The sequence below is a fragment of the Cyrtonyx montezumae genome, unplaced genomic scaffold (genome assembly GCF_038088225.1).
Source record: "Cyrtonyx montezumae isolate F1298 unplaced genomic scaffold, pur_monq_1.0 scaffold_8, whole genome shotgun sequence".
NCBI classification, from domain to species: Eukaryota; Metazoa; Chordata; class Aves; order Galliformes; family Odontophoridae; genus Cyrtonyx; species Cyrtonyx montezumae.
Genome location: NW_027072089.1, coordinates 16752056 through 16768638, shown reverse-complemented (window position 1 = coordinate 16768638; position 16583 = coordinate 16752056). Strand labels below are relative to the sequence as shown.

The 16583-nt window shown below is 37.1% G+C and overlaps 1 protein-coding gene across 1 annotated transcript in view; it reads right to left on the bottom strand.

The window, feature by feature from the left end:
- Positions 1-16583, bottom strand: part of ANGPT1 (angiopoietin 1) — a 154508-nt gene that overhangs the window by 71019 nt on the left and 66906 nt on the right. Inside the window, exons 2-3 of the mRNA XM_065752965.1 lie at positions 13466-13621; positions 10094-10215 (exon numbers count right to left, since the gene is read on the bottom strand). Coding sequence (XP_065609037.1) covers positions 10094-10215; positions 13466-13621 — 278 coding nt within the window. The remainder of the gene's footprint in view (positions 1-10093; positions 10216-13465; positions 13622-16583) is intronic.

Here is a 16583-nt window from a genome sequence, read left to right as displayed (position 1 = left end):
GAAGGGAGAAGTAAAGAGCACTTAAGAAAATGTCATTAGCAGTATGAGTAGTTCATTTTGATGAGAGGTAGAAAAAGAGTAAACTAAGGAATCTTTACGAAGGGCTTTATGACTGAGTGAAAGTAGGTAAGTACCAGGGGCCATCAAAGGATGTAGAACTCTCAATAAAAATACCATCGATGTGCTCTGGGAAGCTGGGAATAGAATTGTGTATCAGCTGAGTGCTATCTGCTTCCACATTTCACAGCTAACACCTGTCAACAGTGAACAAGATGTTTCTTTGAGCCATTATTTTGATGCTGTGGTGATGCATTGGGTTTATGTAACAGGGTTTCTATAGCGAGGCATGGGAGGGACAGCCTCTTGGAAGCCTTGGTTAAGAATCTGTCGCAGTTAACTCCAAAAGGAGCCTACTGCTGGCCAGAGCTGAGCCAGTGAGCGACGTTTGTTGTACCTCTGAGAGAAAAGATTGATGAAAGGCACAAATACTGCACAACAGTAGCTGAGAGGTCTGAGAACATGTTGGAGAAACAGCAGCCCCCAGAGTCAGGGCAGGAGATGCTCCAGGCACAGTGCAGAAGCTTCCCAGAGTCCACAACACTTTGTTCCCCTACAGAACCTGGATATCACACAGAACAGATCTCCACCTGCAGCCATGAAGAAGGCCAGCAGTGGATGTGGCATGAAGGAGCCACAGCCTACACAGAGCCTCTGCAGGAGCAGCCCCAAACCAGAGTTACTGCCATGGAGAGCAGCCCACAGTGGGTCAGAAAGGCTGAAGGACCTGCCACTCGTGAGGATCTGTGCCAGATCAAGGCAGACCCAAACCATGTGGTATGGTCCCATATTGGAGAATTTCTTGAAGTGCTGCAGCCTGTGGGAAGCCAATGTAAGATCAGTTCCAAAAGAAAGGCATCTCATGTGAGGGACTCCACAATTGAGCAGGAGCAGAGTGAGATCACATAGGAGGGGCAGATCACAAGGCATTATGGACTGACCACAGCTCCCGTTCTGTTTCCCTACACTGCTCAAAGGGAGGAAGCAGAAGATGGTGATTGCAGAGGGAAGGTGTTTTTAGTTTCCTTTTAGTTTCACACTGTTCTAGTCTGTTATCAACACATAATAGATCACATTAATCTCCTATATGCTGAGACTGTTTTGCCTGGGTTGGTAACTGATGAGTAATTCTCTCACTCATATCTCAATCAAACCTTTTTTCATCCTATATTTTCCTTCTGTCCTGAGGAGGGGAAATGAGAACGCGTGGTAGTTGTTAGTTGTCCATCAGTATTACAGCTGGGAGTTTACAGAAAGATTTTGTTAATATTATATAAAAAATTAAATTCGTCCCCTCTGCCACTTTTTTGTGTTTGGTAATTCTACTTTACACACCAGAAAAAGTGTTTCTCATGCCCGTAAACCAACTGGTTGTCACAAACTTCCCAACAAACAGCTCCCTGCCCAAGACAGTCTTAGAGTCTTCCCTCACCTTTGTTTTTACTTCTGGGTAATAGATCAGTGGCAAAATGCCAGCATAATTTCAGGTCATTTAACTGAAGAACATAATAAAATCCATATGGAGTTGTTTCTACTAGATATCATGGAGCCTTAATACGAGCTACTACAAATGATAACAGTGCAAGGATTAAATTCAGGCCCTGGATTTGCTGTACAAGCTAGAGTAATATAAATTTTTTTTCTCTCTAAATAAAGGAAATCAAACAGCAACTCTCTTTCTGAAATGTATGAATGTTGGACTTGCAGAGATATTCAAGAAAATATACTTTGCAAGACCAAGGGTGAACATGATATTTCATATTTAAAATCTCACTAGTTGGTAACAAAAGCATAACAAGAATTTCTGTACTGGAATTTGATGATAGAAAATTCTAATATGAATAATGTACAGATTTTAAAACCAGAAATATTCAATTATTTTCACACTGTATAATATCTATTGATTTTTTTTTCACCACATGAACTCTAATGTTAAGTACAATACCTGTTTACTCCAGATCTACTTGAATTTTTTTGAGGAAATTTCTATGAAAGTCTTTGAACTTTGTCGTGCTCAGATTAATTAATGAAATTCAACAAATGTGGTTGAAAATTTTCTGTTGAATAAGTTGGTTTTAGTCATAAATCACTATTCGGTAAAATTACAAAATTTATATGTGACATTTATTAGTCCATATTTTCATTAAAATAATTAAAACACTCCTTTTGACTCTAGATTTTAATTTTTCTGATTGACTGTGAGTTATACTAGTGTACTATGGATTGGATCCCAAAGCAGACCCTGGGCACAGTTTGTGTTTGAATAGGTGCTTAATATGTCTGCCTCCCATTTCAACATCCTAATTAATACCCCTTTATGACAAGGTTGCCCATTTAATGGACAAAGAGGAGGTAGCGGATGAGGAATTTTTATGGATTTTAACAAAGATTTTGATACTGTCACTCACGGTATCCTTCTGGACAAAATGCTCAGCATATAGCTAGACACATGTACAATATCACTGGTGAACAACTGACAGAATGGTAGGACTCAAAGCATTTTAGTAAATGGGGTAACATAAGGCTCCCCAAGGCTCAATTTTAGGGACATTTCTCTTGAAATTTTTTATCAATGGCCCAGACAAAGAAGCTGAGTGCACACTAGGTTAGTTTGCATATGGCACTAAATTAGATTCCCTTGAGAGCAGAGAGATACTGATAGATCACTAGACAAAACCAATCATATAAAATGTAATATGGACAAATACTGTATTATGTATTTGCGATGGTGTAATCTGAGATATACGTTTAGCTTGGGGGGCAAGTGGCTGCACTGATGCAGAGGGATTTGGAGGTTTTAGCTAATGGTAACCCCATTATAAGTCAACAGTGTACCCTGCTTGCCAAAAGGGTCCAACTGTATTAAGTTCATTAAGTACTGTATGGCTAATCAGTCAAAATAAGTGACTGTCCAACTATATTTAGCATTGGTTTAACATAATCTCAAATATTGTGTGCTATGCACATTGGGGTTCCACAGTGTAAGGGATAAAACTATTAGACTGTGTTCAATTGTGGGCAGCAACAATAGCAAAACGTCAGTCTAGAGGACATGACTTAGAAGTGCCTGAAAATACTTAGCTAGGTGAGCATAGAGGAGCGTGGGTGCTGACTTCATTATTTCTTCATGAAAGACAGGAGAGAAAGGTGTTGATTTCTTCTTTGTAGTGATAGATAATAGAACATTAGGCCTTAAAGCTCCATCAGGAGTGAGTTCAAATTGTATATTAGAAAAAAAAATCGCTATTGAGTGGTCAGGCTCTCCAGAGAAGTCAGCATGTCTGTTAAAAAACAGGTAGACCATAGTCTAATATATGGTTAAATTCTTAGGTTGCCTGTTGTGTAGTGAGAAGGTGGATTTATGATTACCATAGGACCCTTGAAACTCAGGATAGTCTAAAATTCTTACAATCCACAGAAAACATTCAGTCTTAACAATGTTAAGAAAAAAAAACTGCCAAATTCATATTACTTTATAGTTAAACAGTAGGTAAAAATAAAAACTGTTCCCTTGGTATTTGTCCATGTCTCAGTACAAGGCATGTCCTTAACCAGAAACCTATCAACATGTCCAAATTTAAACAATTTCCTTATCTGAATGATTTCATTTAAGATCAGATTTTGACAGTCACAATATGCACATTGTGTTATTTGTTTCCACCATAGCCCTAAGAACACAGTAAATGAACCTACTGAAATGACAGTCTTATTTGTAGCAATGAGACATATTGAGCAAGAAGGAGGAAGCTGACAATGTTTAGGGCTTCCCTATATGGCATATACAGAGGCAGACAGCAAACAGATGTTTTACAACTTTAGGAATAATATTTCCTAATATTTATGAGTGATGTTTTGAGAACGTGGTGGAAAGATGGGAATGTCAAGATGCTTGGTTTCTTTACAATTTTCTATGTAGATTAAAATTCTTTTTTTATAAATTGCAAAACTAAGCTATTTTAAGGAATGCATATGCATTTGTATAATGATCTTTCCATAGCCACAAGTATACCATAGATAAGAGTAAGTCCTGAGGATAGGACCACTCCTTATATTCCTAGGAGAAACACATAACAACTGCATTTAATTTTGTTTTAATAAGAATCAATGAGAAACTATTACTCAAAGCTCTGGTGAACAAAACCAAGATTTACATAAAGTGGAGAGTTTTGCACTAGCATGTTCCAGAAAAGAAAAAATTCTTAAACAGCATGAGAAAAATTGCTCTTATGGACTTTGACTCCAACAGGGATGGATTTTTTTCATAGATATTATTAAATTAGCACATATTATAGCTCATATAAATAAAAAAAGTGCTGGAAACCTCATAAAGAAATCTTTAAACAGGTTGAAAACACTTATACAATACACTTACACAATACACTTAGATTTTTTAAATGCTTGCCAGAGCACTCTAATGTGGAAAGAAGACAGAAAGAACAAAAAATTCTAATAGTCAATAGCATTAAGAAAGAACTTTTTTGAGTTCCTGGCAAACTTTAATAATTTTTCAAAATGTATTATGAAAACAGTGTTGAAAATATTTCTCCTAGCTTTCATTGATGACTGTTGTTGACATAAAAACCTCACAAAACCAAAAAGAAGGTTGTCTTTGTACTGTAAACAGTGAATATAATTATCAATAAGAAGAATACAATAATACAATCAACATAATACAATATTCTTTGATGTGGAATGGCACTGATACGATGAAATGACTGTTTCCTTTCTACTTCAAGCTTATTGTACAATTTTCTTTTAGATCTGAAAGCATTACTGTAAAAGACTATTATTTTATACCATTGCCTCGAAGTTTGCTGATGAACATGTCCAAACATGTCCAAGCTAGTCCTGGGCAAGGGTTGCAAAATCCTTTGTCTAAGGGACAATCCGATGGGCATGTCCTGGGGCAACGAAAGAGAGATAAGCCGCAGTTCAATGGCCGCTGAGCACTCTTCTGTGTGGTACTCATCTCTGTGGGGAGATAGCCATCTCAGGAGATGCTTGCCTGGCATCCTAGCACGGGATTTGTCACGAAAAAATGGAGGATAAAAGAGGGATCGACCACCATGAGATGGTGTGTTCTTCCATCAGAAACCTATGAGCTGATCCCTGCTGCTGAACTCCCTCCTGAGCCTGCTGCCTGAGACATGCTGCTTTCCCCTGGACCTCACCGCTCCTTCGAGGTGTTCTACCATCTGAACCCTCACGAGCTGATCACTGTTCGCTGCTTCTCCGGTGCTGACTGATGCTGTTCCTGGACTTTCCCCTCGCTGCTTCTCCTGTGCTGACCCGGTGCCACTTCTCCAGGACAGCTGCTTGCTGCTCAGGGCTGCCCATCGCTGCTGCTGTTCTCCCCGCTTCTGCTGCCCCTGCTCTTCTGCCTCGGACCATCAGAGCCGCTTGCAACCGGACCGCCCCTAGGATCCTGGCTGATGACTTTCCCTGCGTTGTACAAATCCTTGCTTCTTTCCTATCTTTCCTACCGCTCGCCTTCCCTTCCCTGTCACCCTTATTGGTAACAGTGTCCACCTTCCTCTTCCCCATCTCCCTGGTCAGTATTGGTAACAAACTGGTCGGACCAACATTTGAACCATTGCTTCTTAATCTCACGCTGGGTATGCACATAATCAAAGAACCTCGTCTCCCTCCTTTATATTGGAGTGTGACAATTACTGGCCTAAACAGATGAAGCAGTAATGGGAACCACAAAAAAATAAGTCGCTATTCCCTAGAAACTTCATACCTATATGAATCATATATATACACACAGAGACATATATATATACATGTATGCATCCTTTTAAAATTGTACTTTTCAATCTGGGGGAAAATATCCTGCGTATTAGAAATACAGTGAAGTTATGAAGATCAAAAATATGTTACTATATTGGTATCAATATTATCCATTTGAAAATGTCTCCCTGGAGTTTACCTACAAGTCATTTTTATAATAAACAAAACCCTTAATTTTCCTTCAAAGTAACCATGTTTTATTGTGCAATGTACTGAGATCCATCAGACTGGGAATCTATTTTCAACAAATGATGTGTTTAGCTTTGTCAGGCTTTAAGCCAGTGACATGCCTTGATGCAACTGTGCGGTGTTCAGGTGATTCAGAAAAAGCCCTCTGAGAATGCTGAGCAAGGTAAAAGGCCAATACAGAAGTCAGAAAATGACTTCCAGTGAAAACTGCTGTTGGTTTGGAAGGTGATGAAGGAGAACATGTAGAAAGCGCTCTTGTAGCTCCCTGGGGAGGAAGGAAGTCTGGTTTAGACAATCTGCCTTATAAGGTACGTAGTTTATTCACTAATCCATTCCAGACCATGGCAGTTTAAAAGAGCTATTAAAAAAAAAAAAAAAAAGACATTGTTTCCTGAGGCCTCAGTTTAAACATGTGGGAATGGGATATAGACCAGATCTTAGAGATGGACATCTTTTGTATTAAAACAATCTTTAAAAGAGAAAATCTAGACTTATTAGAAATACAGACAAAATCATTTACTTTGTTAAGCTATTCAACAAATAAAGACAAGTAACATCACACTACAAAAAATTCTTTGGCTGCATCTATGTGTTTTTCTTGTATTAAGAGTGTATGGGAAGATAAATAGGTAGAGAACTTAAATACCTATATTTGAGTGCAGTAATAGTATATTCTCATTAAGATACTGCTTTGTAGATGCTTTTTCATGAACAATTTTTTCTTGAATTTATAGGTGCTAACTACCTGTACTTAAGTAGATGGACTAATTGGTTTAAAGAGACATTTTAAAAAGTATCCTCATAGTTCTTCAGGCTGAGCTATTTAGCCTCAGCCTATTTTTTATTCCAGTTGTAAGACAATTCCACTGAAATCACAGAAGTGAAGTGAATAAAATGAATTTGGATTTAACTTTTTGGATAAGCAGATCTAGCAAAAGAAAACATACTGTGTTTCCTCATCTTTCACACAGTCGAATGGTAATCCACCATATTTAAGTATATCTTTCATAGAATGACTGAACGTTACTGAGGTCAAGTTGGAATTTCTGCTCAAATGTCACGCCTGCTATTTACTACAGAAAGATACAGAATCCATTATGATTTTCCTCTTCTGTTTCAGAAGTGAACAGAAAGTTGTTTTCATATTTGCATATTGAAACAAATGGCACATAAGTTAAATGCAGCTATTACACTATGGAAAAAAAAAGAAAAAGGCTCAAAAGAGCACTTAAGCAGGGAAAGCTTTCAAGAATAAATTAAAATAGTGTTTTAAAAGCCCATGTGGGATTTAAAACAGCAATGTAAGAAACCATCATTTACATTACAGTGGGTGGGAGCCCACAAGACTAAATTATTTATGGCATGAGAGCATTCAATAGAAACAAGATACTGGGGCAAATGTGACTCTACTTATGCTATGGAATATCTTTCACTTCAGTGGGATAAAATAAAAAAGTTGGCCACTCTTCCCAGCAGAGGCAGGAAGTAAAGAGTCTAAGGCCAAGAAAAGATATTTCTAGTCTAAAAACATGAAATGGTCCCCTGTTTATAGGCAGTACTCATTGTATTTATGCATAATATACAAAATACTGTAGTGTATCAACAATCACTTATTATTACTATATTTTCTATGTATTTTATCCAAAATCCAGTTTTTTTAAAGTTATTAAGGTCTGTATTTCTATTTTACATGGAGGAAAATTTAGCACAGAAATGATTTCCACACAGTGCACCATCTGGTTTGATTACATTTTGGATTGTAATCGTTCTTGCACTCATTCCCACTGTGGTGTGCACCTACCATAACAGATAGGCCCTCTCTCTGCAACAAGTTTTAGTACATGCAGACAATAAATATAATGTGATTTCTCCAGTTCATTCATTTGAATCTGTAATCTATAAACACTGTTTAAAGTTAAGCAAGCTAAATCATTGGTATATTCATTAACCTATTATCTCCTGAAATCACTGAGATTCATCCCATAGTGAACTTGACACACATATAAATGACTTCAAGGTCAATTCCTTACCAGACTAAGATTATGCAGTTCTTTGTTATGAATAGATGATACAAAATATGATTATTCATATATTAATGTAACTCTACCCTCTCGCTAATTTTATCAGTCCCAAGGAGACATCAACAAAACATGGGAAGTATTTGATAAGTTCCTGCTTTATGATAAGATGAAAACCCATGTAGCTTTACCATTTATACACAAACATCTGTAAGAAAAATAATTGGTTCTTAAATGTTTCTTTTTTAACATACCACTTCACCTCTTTTTCCTAAACACCAAGCCTGACCATTTTGCCATGACATAGGCTGTTTCATCATAATGTCAGTTGAGTCAAAGGTCAACTTAAGTCAAATTTATTTGTTTACTGGCGTGAAGGCTTTACACCCTGACACATTGCTAAGATAAATAAATTCAGATTATTGAGTACACAAGACATCACATGAATGACTCAATATCTGGATCAGGATCAGTCAATAAATTTTTGTTGCTAAACAGACAGCAACAGATAAAAATCCAAGTATCTACATACTTGAAACCTAATATTTGGATTACTCTCAAATTCAAATATGTTTGTAAAACATGTAGGTTTGCCTCTTACACAACAGAAAGTTAACATTTTCCACCAGCTGCAAGAAGATCCCATATACACAGTCAAGTGAGTTACTTAACTTCTGAGGAACTGAAGTCCAAGATAATTGCAGACTCAACTATACCTACCTACAGAGGAAATACATAGAGTTCAAGAGTTTTGAATAGAATCCCCCCCCAAAAAAGAATAAAAGAAAGTTTTTGGTGGAATTAGTAAATCTAACCTCCTTTTTTATAACAAGCGAATTGACAGCTTTCGTAAGAGTAGCACACACGGCATATTATTTTCAGCTAAACATATTTGTTTGCAATGATTTTTCTAATTTTCTTTCTTTGGCTCTCTGTTTTTTGCCTTCTCCCTGTTCTCACCATTCAAACCAACTTTAACTGGAAATAAATTAATTCTTCTGAATGTCAAGCCTACTTTGCCCATGACACTAATTTCTTTCCCAAGCTATCTGAACCCATGAAGTTTTTTATCTTATTTATTCTCTCAGTCCATTTCAGAAGAGAGAGTGAGGGATCAACTCAATGGGGACCTGGTGGCCAACTATGGTCATCCCAGCACCCCTGCTCTGAGATATTGGACTGCTATGGGCCATGATTTTAGGTGCTCACAGAAAGCCACCAAACTCAAGCTTTAGACACATTCAGTCATGAGTTCCATATTGAACTGCTGTTTAGCTGATTTGCATTGTCAGTGCCTCAGTTACTGTGTACCTCAGTGCAGGAGCTGAAGAGAATCCCTGTTGGTGTATGAAGTCAACCTCACAAACGCTGAAATTAAGGCATTTGCAGAATTCAAGAAGATAACTGTAGCACAGAGAGGAACAACACTGGAATCTCTTCTCAACAGTGGATTTATTGCTTTATAAGTTATATGTTGCTAAACTGTTGCTTTTTTCACCATTTAATTTTAGCATAAAGCCCAAATGTTTTTAATTCACTTTTGTTGTTTGGTTTTTTTAAGCATGGCTTCAAGATGCAGTATAGAATTAAATATTATACTTATTGCAAAGAAAAAGATTCTTCTACATATTAGATCTTCACAGCCATTCAATTTAGTTGAACTACTGAAGTTTTTCTATTTTTAATGCACATGAAAATAGCTAATTATGATAATTTATATATCTGGTTGAAAACACTCATCCAAATTATTATCATGTATTCCACTTGTGGTCATATGATTGATGCTGTCATGAAACAAACTGAGATATGAACTTACAATGCAAATGAAAATTGGTAGAAATCAATTATGAACTATATCACACAGGAGCTAACACAGTGTAAGTTCACACTAGCTCTTTCAACCATTACATAAATATTACCTGTGGTTTTGACTTACTGCATTTATTTATTTTATCTCATCAGTTTCTTAGAATAGAGTATGGAGAAACTACTTTATGATTAACAAAGAGTTTAGGAGATGAGTGAATTATTCTTACCTGTTTTTTTCATGAATTTTCAGGATTTCATTTGTCTGTTGTAGCAGCTGTTTTTCTAGCTTGTATGTTGACAGTGAATTTTCCAGTAGCTGAATTTCAAGTCTGGATGTTTGATTTAGCACCTTAAAGATGAATTATAAACATTAACATTCATAATGTTCTAATTGTGTTGCTATAGCAATGTAAACATATTGTAATCCTTCTCTTCTGATTTGATGATTTATTAGAAATAACCCTAATTTCTAAGTCGTTTTATTTAACCTCAGCTGCTCAGCTAGTGCAAATGAACTCCACCAACTTACCCTGATATGTAACAGCTGACACTCCGGAACCTTGTGTGCTGTAGAATAGTACTAGTCTTGGAGAAGAAGAAAAGGTGAAAATTGCCAAATAAGCTTTATTTCAATGGAAAGCGCAAAAATATGCTTCAAACATGCACTCTTATAAAGCATGCTTAAACTAGAAGAGTGCAAATGTACTTGAATTTAAGCCAAAGTGTTGTATCTGCTGTTTTTTAAATGGAATTCTAACTCTAGTTTTCCCCCAAGATCTCTCCTTTGTAGTGTTGGCAGACATCTGGTATCTGCTTATGTTATCACTACTTGCCCTGTTACGATTAAAAAGAAAAAAAGAAAACTGAAAGCTGTAATCTTAAACAATGCTTTATGCAATTGTCTTTCACCTAAATGTGGTCTGTATCAACAAAACAAATTTTACTAGGTATGCCAGACTGAAAGAAGATATTCACAAATGGAAGAGAATAAATGCTGAATAGTAGTTCAGAAGTGAAAATAAAATAAAGAATGAATGCAATAAAATTAATTACGATGGTTGATTTTGTTGATACATCATCTTTCATTGCTTAGACTCTGGAGAAGAGTGTATCAGTATTTTTGTGCACACACAACAGCTGTGAGATGTAATCATTTCTGGAACTGAACATGATTCCTCTCTAATGGAACCTATCAGACCTTTCTTGGAAAGCCAAATTTCAGTTTCATCATAGTATAAAGTAGTTACATTTTTTCATGTACTCCTAACAGGAATTTATGTTACAGTGCATAAAGGAAAAAAATGGCACTCAACCTCAAAATACACAGCACCTTATTTTTGTTTGAAGTTCTTGATACTCACAGAGTTACTTGAATTGGCCTTTTAATAGGGTATAGTGGTTGAAAAAAAAAAAAAAATGGAAATGATCTCCATGCAGCTATTTTGTTGTTTGAGAGTATATATTTGTAAGTGCCAGGAGGCATCACCAGTTTGACAAGGACATGGTAGGAACTGATGTACTACAAAGGTTGGCAAGAATCAAGGAGACAGGAAGGCATCAATAGATTGCAAAGATGATATATCCATGGAGTAGCCTACACAGTTTGTCACTATCCCACTGTTATTAATTGTCTTCCTCAAGTTGAGTTTTTTTTCCCATGAGGCAGTGATCAGTGTCCTGTCCTTATCTTCATCAAAATTTTCATCTTACTTTCTCTATTATCTTGCTGATGTAGTAGAGTGAGGGAGTGGCTTGGGGCACAGCTGGTAACCAGCCAAGGACAATCCACCACAGCCATGGAACTGTCTGTCTCATAATTGATAAGAGCAGCCTCAGTTCTGCAGTGTTCTGTGCCATGTTTTTCTGTTTGCTAGTAGAGGCAGAGTCTACAAAGACTTTCCCACACTGTTGAGAGTTAAAGTATGAAATGTGTCACTGGGCTGGAAGTCAGAGCAAGGACTTCCATCACCGGGGAAGATTTAGATTAGACCTGAGGAAAAATTTTTTTTCTCTGAAAGAGTGGTCAGGCACTGGAATGGCCTGCCTAGGGAGGTGGTTGAGGCACCATCCCTAGCGCTGTTCAAGAAGCATTTAGATGAGGTGCTAAGGGATTTGATTTAGAAGCTTAGTGGGTAGGGATGGTAATAGGAGGATGGTTGGACTAGATGATCTTGTAGGTCCTTTCCAACCTAATGTACCTATGAACCTATGGATCTATGACTGCAGCAAGGTAGGTACCAGTTGGTATCCTGAGTATCCTTTAAATTCTTCAGCTATAGGTATAGAATGAGAAGGAGGTCACTGGTGGGGCTACTACCTTGAACTGATTCCTTAATGGAAAACTGAGATGGGGCAATGTACATATATATTTTTCCTCATGTAGTTGGATGAAAGAACAGCAAATGAGTTCTCAATGCCCATGCCTAAAGAGGTCTTTTAAACCTACTCCTACACCTTTTTCTCTGCTGAACAAGAGATATCACAATCCATACAAAGTCTTCACAGCTTCTGATTCCATTTAGATATTCTGTTGAATTTAGATATATTTACTGCATTGATTTATGTATTCTACTGAAATACCATCCCAATGTTTCCGTAAGTTACTATGGTATCTTTTCAAAGTTGTGGTCATTTAAGATCACTGCATTCTTTAGTAGATGTTGGTCTACTAATCGAGATGTAGAAAAAAAGGACCCTATGTAAGGCAGTGCAGCAACAGCTTGTGCCTATCATTCCTAGCCAGGGTTATTTAGAGCATCTGTCTCTCATAATTGCTGCAGCTTCTCAGTGTATTGTAATGCAGTTACATAATAACATGATAATGATATTTTAAACATGAATAAGAACATTATGATCTCTCAAGAAGTACATATGCATCTAGAACTAGACAAATAAATGCAACATACAAATTCCTCTATAACATACACATGCTAGGAAGATAAAAAATAAATATGCACCTTAAACCGATAAAACTCAAAAGGCAAAAAGCTGCATATTGTAAAAAGCCTAATAAGAAATTGTAGTCTGTGTTATAACAGTGATACACTCATCACTTGAATCAAATGTGTTATTTTAGTGTTAGGAATCATATGGAGATAGCTCTTCAAATTCATGTGATATGCAATTTTGCAGTAATGCACAATGTTTTATAAAGAAGTTTGTCCCTCTATTATCACACTGTAAAAGCTGCTGATGTACAATACCTTTCAACTAGAAACATATTGCAAAAAGTAAACCTTATAAAAAGAATAGAGGCAAATAATGAAGATCAAAGGTTTTGTTTTAGCCTGAAACTCGTAATCTAGCATGACTCCTGTATCATTTACAGCTGGTAACTAATATATTAATTTGAAGTCAAGTACTGATTTAATTTCCCAGCCATTTCAGCCTGCCTTACACACCTAGAGTAAAATATACCAACAAAAGGAAATCTCAAGAAAGGCACACAAAAAATGTCAATCACTGCTGTTCGTACCAATGTGTAAGTATCCTGGAAACCTGTGTGGAAATGTTTTACTTGATGGTACACTAGAAAAGAGGAAAGACAGGGAAAATTTCTAGCACTTAAAAGGTTTCAGGCAACAGCTCTGGGAACATACCTGCGTTTCAACATCCGTGAGTTTTCTTGTCTGCTCTGCTGTCTGGCTGAGGAGGCTGGTCCCTATCTCGAGCATGGTGGCAGTGTGGTTCTGCACAGCATTCTGCTGCAACTGCACCATCTCCGATTTCATGTTTTCCACGATGTAGCTCTCAAGCTGTAAAAGAAAAAAGGTTGTAGTTGTACTATTTTAACCTGCTTAGGCCTTCTGGTAACACAAAGATAGCATTCTTGCCACAAGGGTAAATTTCAACATTTTCAAGGGTATTCAGCTAACCTACTGGGGCAGGGACCTGACTTTCTGGTAGTGTCTTCTGGTCTCTGAGTCATGAAGTCCTGCTTGTCTCCATCTGTGTCAAAGTTGCAGCAAATATTTCTGGTAAAGATCTCATAGCAGTTCCAAAGATGACCACACAAAAAGCCAAAGCTCACCACAGGGAAACTGCTCTCTTTGAACATCATAGTATGATCATTTTCCTTACTGAAAAAGATCCTACCTTTCCTGCATTGTTCCTATCTCACAGTTGAATACTAAATTTACTTATTAGATTCCCCAAAAATTCATCCACAAACTCAAAAATTTCTGAAGGAACAGAGACAATATCATGGGGATAAGAGAAGAAAGTTGTTGATCAAAAACCATTGAAAGCTGTTTTGCTTCTCTGCTTTTATAGCCTCAAAGTAATTTGGGTTTCTTTTACATTCAGATAAAGAGAATGTGAATTAGGACTCTTAAACTGTGCAGCCCAGAACCACACAAAAAGTGTCTGTTTTTGTTTTAGTTAACATAGGCAAAGTCAATCCCGTCTATCCACCTAGACCCCTGCCCTGCCACAGAAGTCTGTGAAACAGAACTAACCTACAACATGAAGAGACTGTAAAATATGTAAGTGTGGTTCTGCCATCTTGCTTCATGTACTCCACAAAATATTAACACGAAGAAAAGTGGTCTGGGGCACTGACTGCAATACATTCAACTGAAATAAGCCGAATCTAACCATTTTACACCCAGTGAAGCTTTAGTCCCCAATTTCTTTTTGTGGCTGATCATGTTTTTTATGGCTAGCTAATTCCAGAATTGAACAACCACTCTTTACCTAAAAATTTTAACCATATTGGACCTTCTTCTGCAGCAGTAAGGATGTTTCTTCGTGAAAGGTAAGCTGCACAACTAAACAGTGAAATCCAGATGGAGTTTGATTTAAAGACTGAAGAAAGGACCAGGAGTTAAACATACAGTATATGATTAATAGGAAGGGCTGCTTTCAACTCATCTATGCATTCCTGTGCTAATGGGTAACTACTGTAAATGTTCTGAGCCACAACAGCAAAACTTACTAAAGACTTGTCACAAATTTGATCACTTATGTTTGCACCTTCTTAGTTTTAAAGTCATTTTTGCAGAAAAGAGCACTACCACTCTGTAAGGTGTTTCCTGAATGAGACAGCTGTGGGTTCTTGTTTTTATTGCCTTTTTGTTTTTTATTTGTTTAAACCTCAGTTTGGAAATGCGATTAATACACATGATGATCAAAAGTGGACATCTTATTACTTCAGAACACAAAAAACTTGAATTGTCAGGTGACCTCTCAGGTCTAGAAACCTGTGGAATGTCTTAAGTGGTGAGGAATTTTCTTATATAATATTTAAATGAGAGTTAATAGCCAAAGAAAACTCCATGCAATGCAAAACAATGCCTGCAGTGAAAATCTCAATTTTCCGTTGTCAATATAAGTTCACTGTTTTGTTTTAGTTTATTACTGAGATGTTACATATATTAAGCTAGTTCAAGGGAGTTTTACAAATCTATCATATTTCAACACCATGATTTTATATCCAGTAATATTTTGCCTTTATATCTCCTTCATATCAGATAGTATATTTTTAGCCATCCTTTGTTTCTTGGTAGTTTTATAACCATTACATTTATTCTCAAGCTATCCTTTGGTTGCCTATAATCCATGTAAAAAAGACCAAGAAAAGATGGTGGTTGCTCTTCTCCATACTGTTGTTCGGATACTGGAATACATGACCAGGAAATTCAAATTTCTCTCATTGCATTAAACTCCTGATGTAACACAGGGTCCTCAAGTCCTGATGCAGCGAGGATTGGGTACTAAGAACTCACAAATTTCCATGCCTCTGATGTCTTCTTTTTTCCAGATAGGCTTATAGAATCTATGAAAAAATACTTCTATATTTCTGACAATATGCTTTGCTTACTATTTTACTAATGTTACAAAAAGGATTGCATTTGAAACCTACTGCATCTGTGTGGACCTACAGCAAATTTTACCTAGCAGGGGCACAGGCATATATTGAGTCATACTGAATAACTTGTACTTCTAGTTATTGTAGTCTAGTACATTCTCTGTGGTATACAGTCTTGGGCAATTGCTCTTGGTTACTCACCCCTAAGCACACTGTGGCTGAATCTGAGACTATCATTATAACAGTAAAGCTGACTGTTCTGTTTCTGAATCAATCACTAAATGCTTTTGTAAATATTTGGTGTTCAGTAGACTGCCACAAGTAGCTTCTGTGAGTACATCTTATAACCACAGAATCAGAGAATTGTAGGGGTTGGAAGGGACTTCCAGAGATCATTGAGTCCAACCCCCTGCCAAAGCAGCTCCCTAGCCCAGGTTGCACAGGTAGGTGTCCAGGTGGGTCTTGAATGTATCTGGAGAAGGAGACTCCATATCCTCTCTGGGCAACCTGTTTCAGTGCTCTGTGACCTCTTCTGTGAAGAAGTTCCCATGCACATTTGCATGGAACTTCCTATGCTTCAGTTTGTGCTGATCCTATCAGCACACTGCTGAGAAGAATCCAGCCTCATCCCTCTGCCTCCCACTCCTTAGATATATACAGATGTGGATCAGATCCTCTCTGAGTCTTCTTTTTCCAAGGCTGAACAGACTCCGATCTCTCAGCAGATTTATTGGCTATACTGACCCTGCTAAAATTCACATTGACTCCAATAGGCCAAGATTTCTTTTACTATTTTTACTGCAGGAAAGCAATATTTACTGCGTTCATTATTGTCACGTGCTGAGTTTTTTTCTGAAGCCTTGTATTTTTGAAGGCTTTGTATTGAGTTTATTGAACCTCAGACTGAA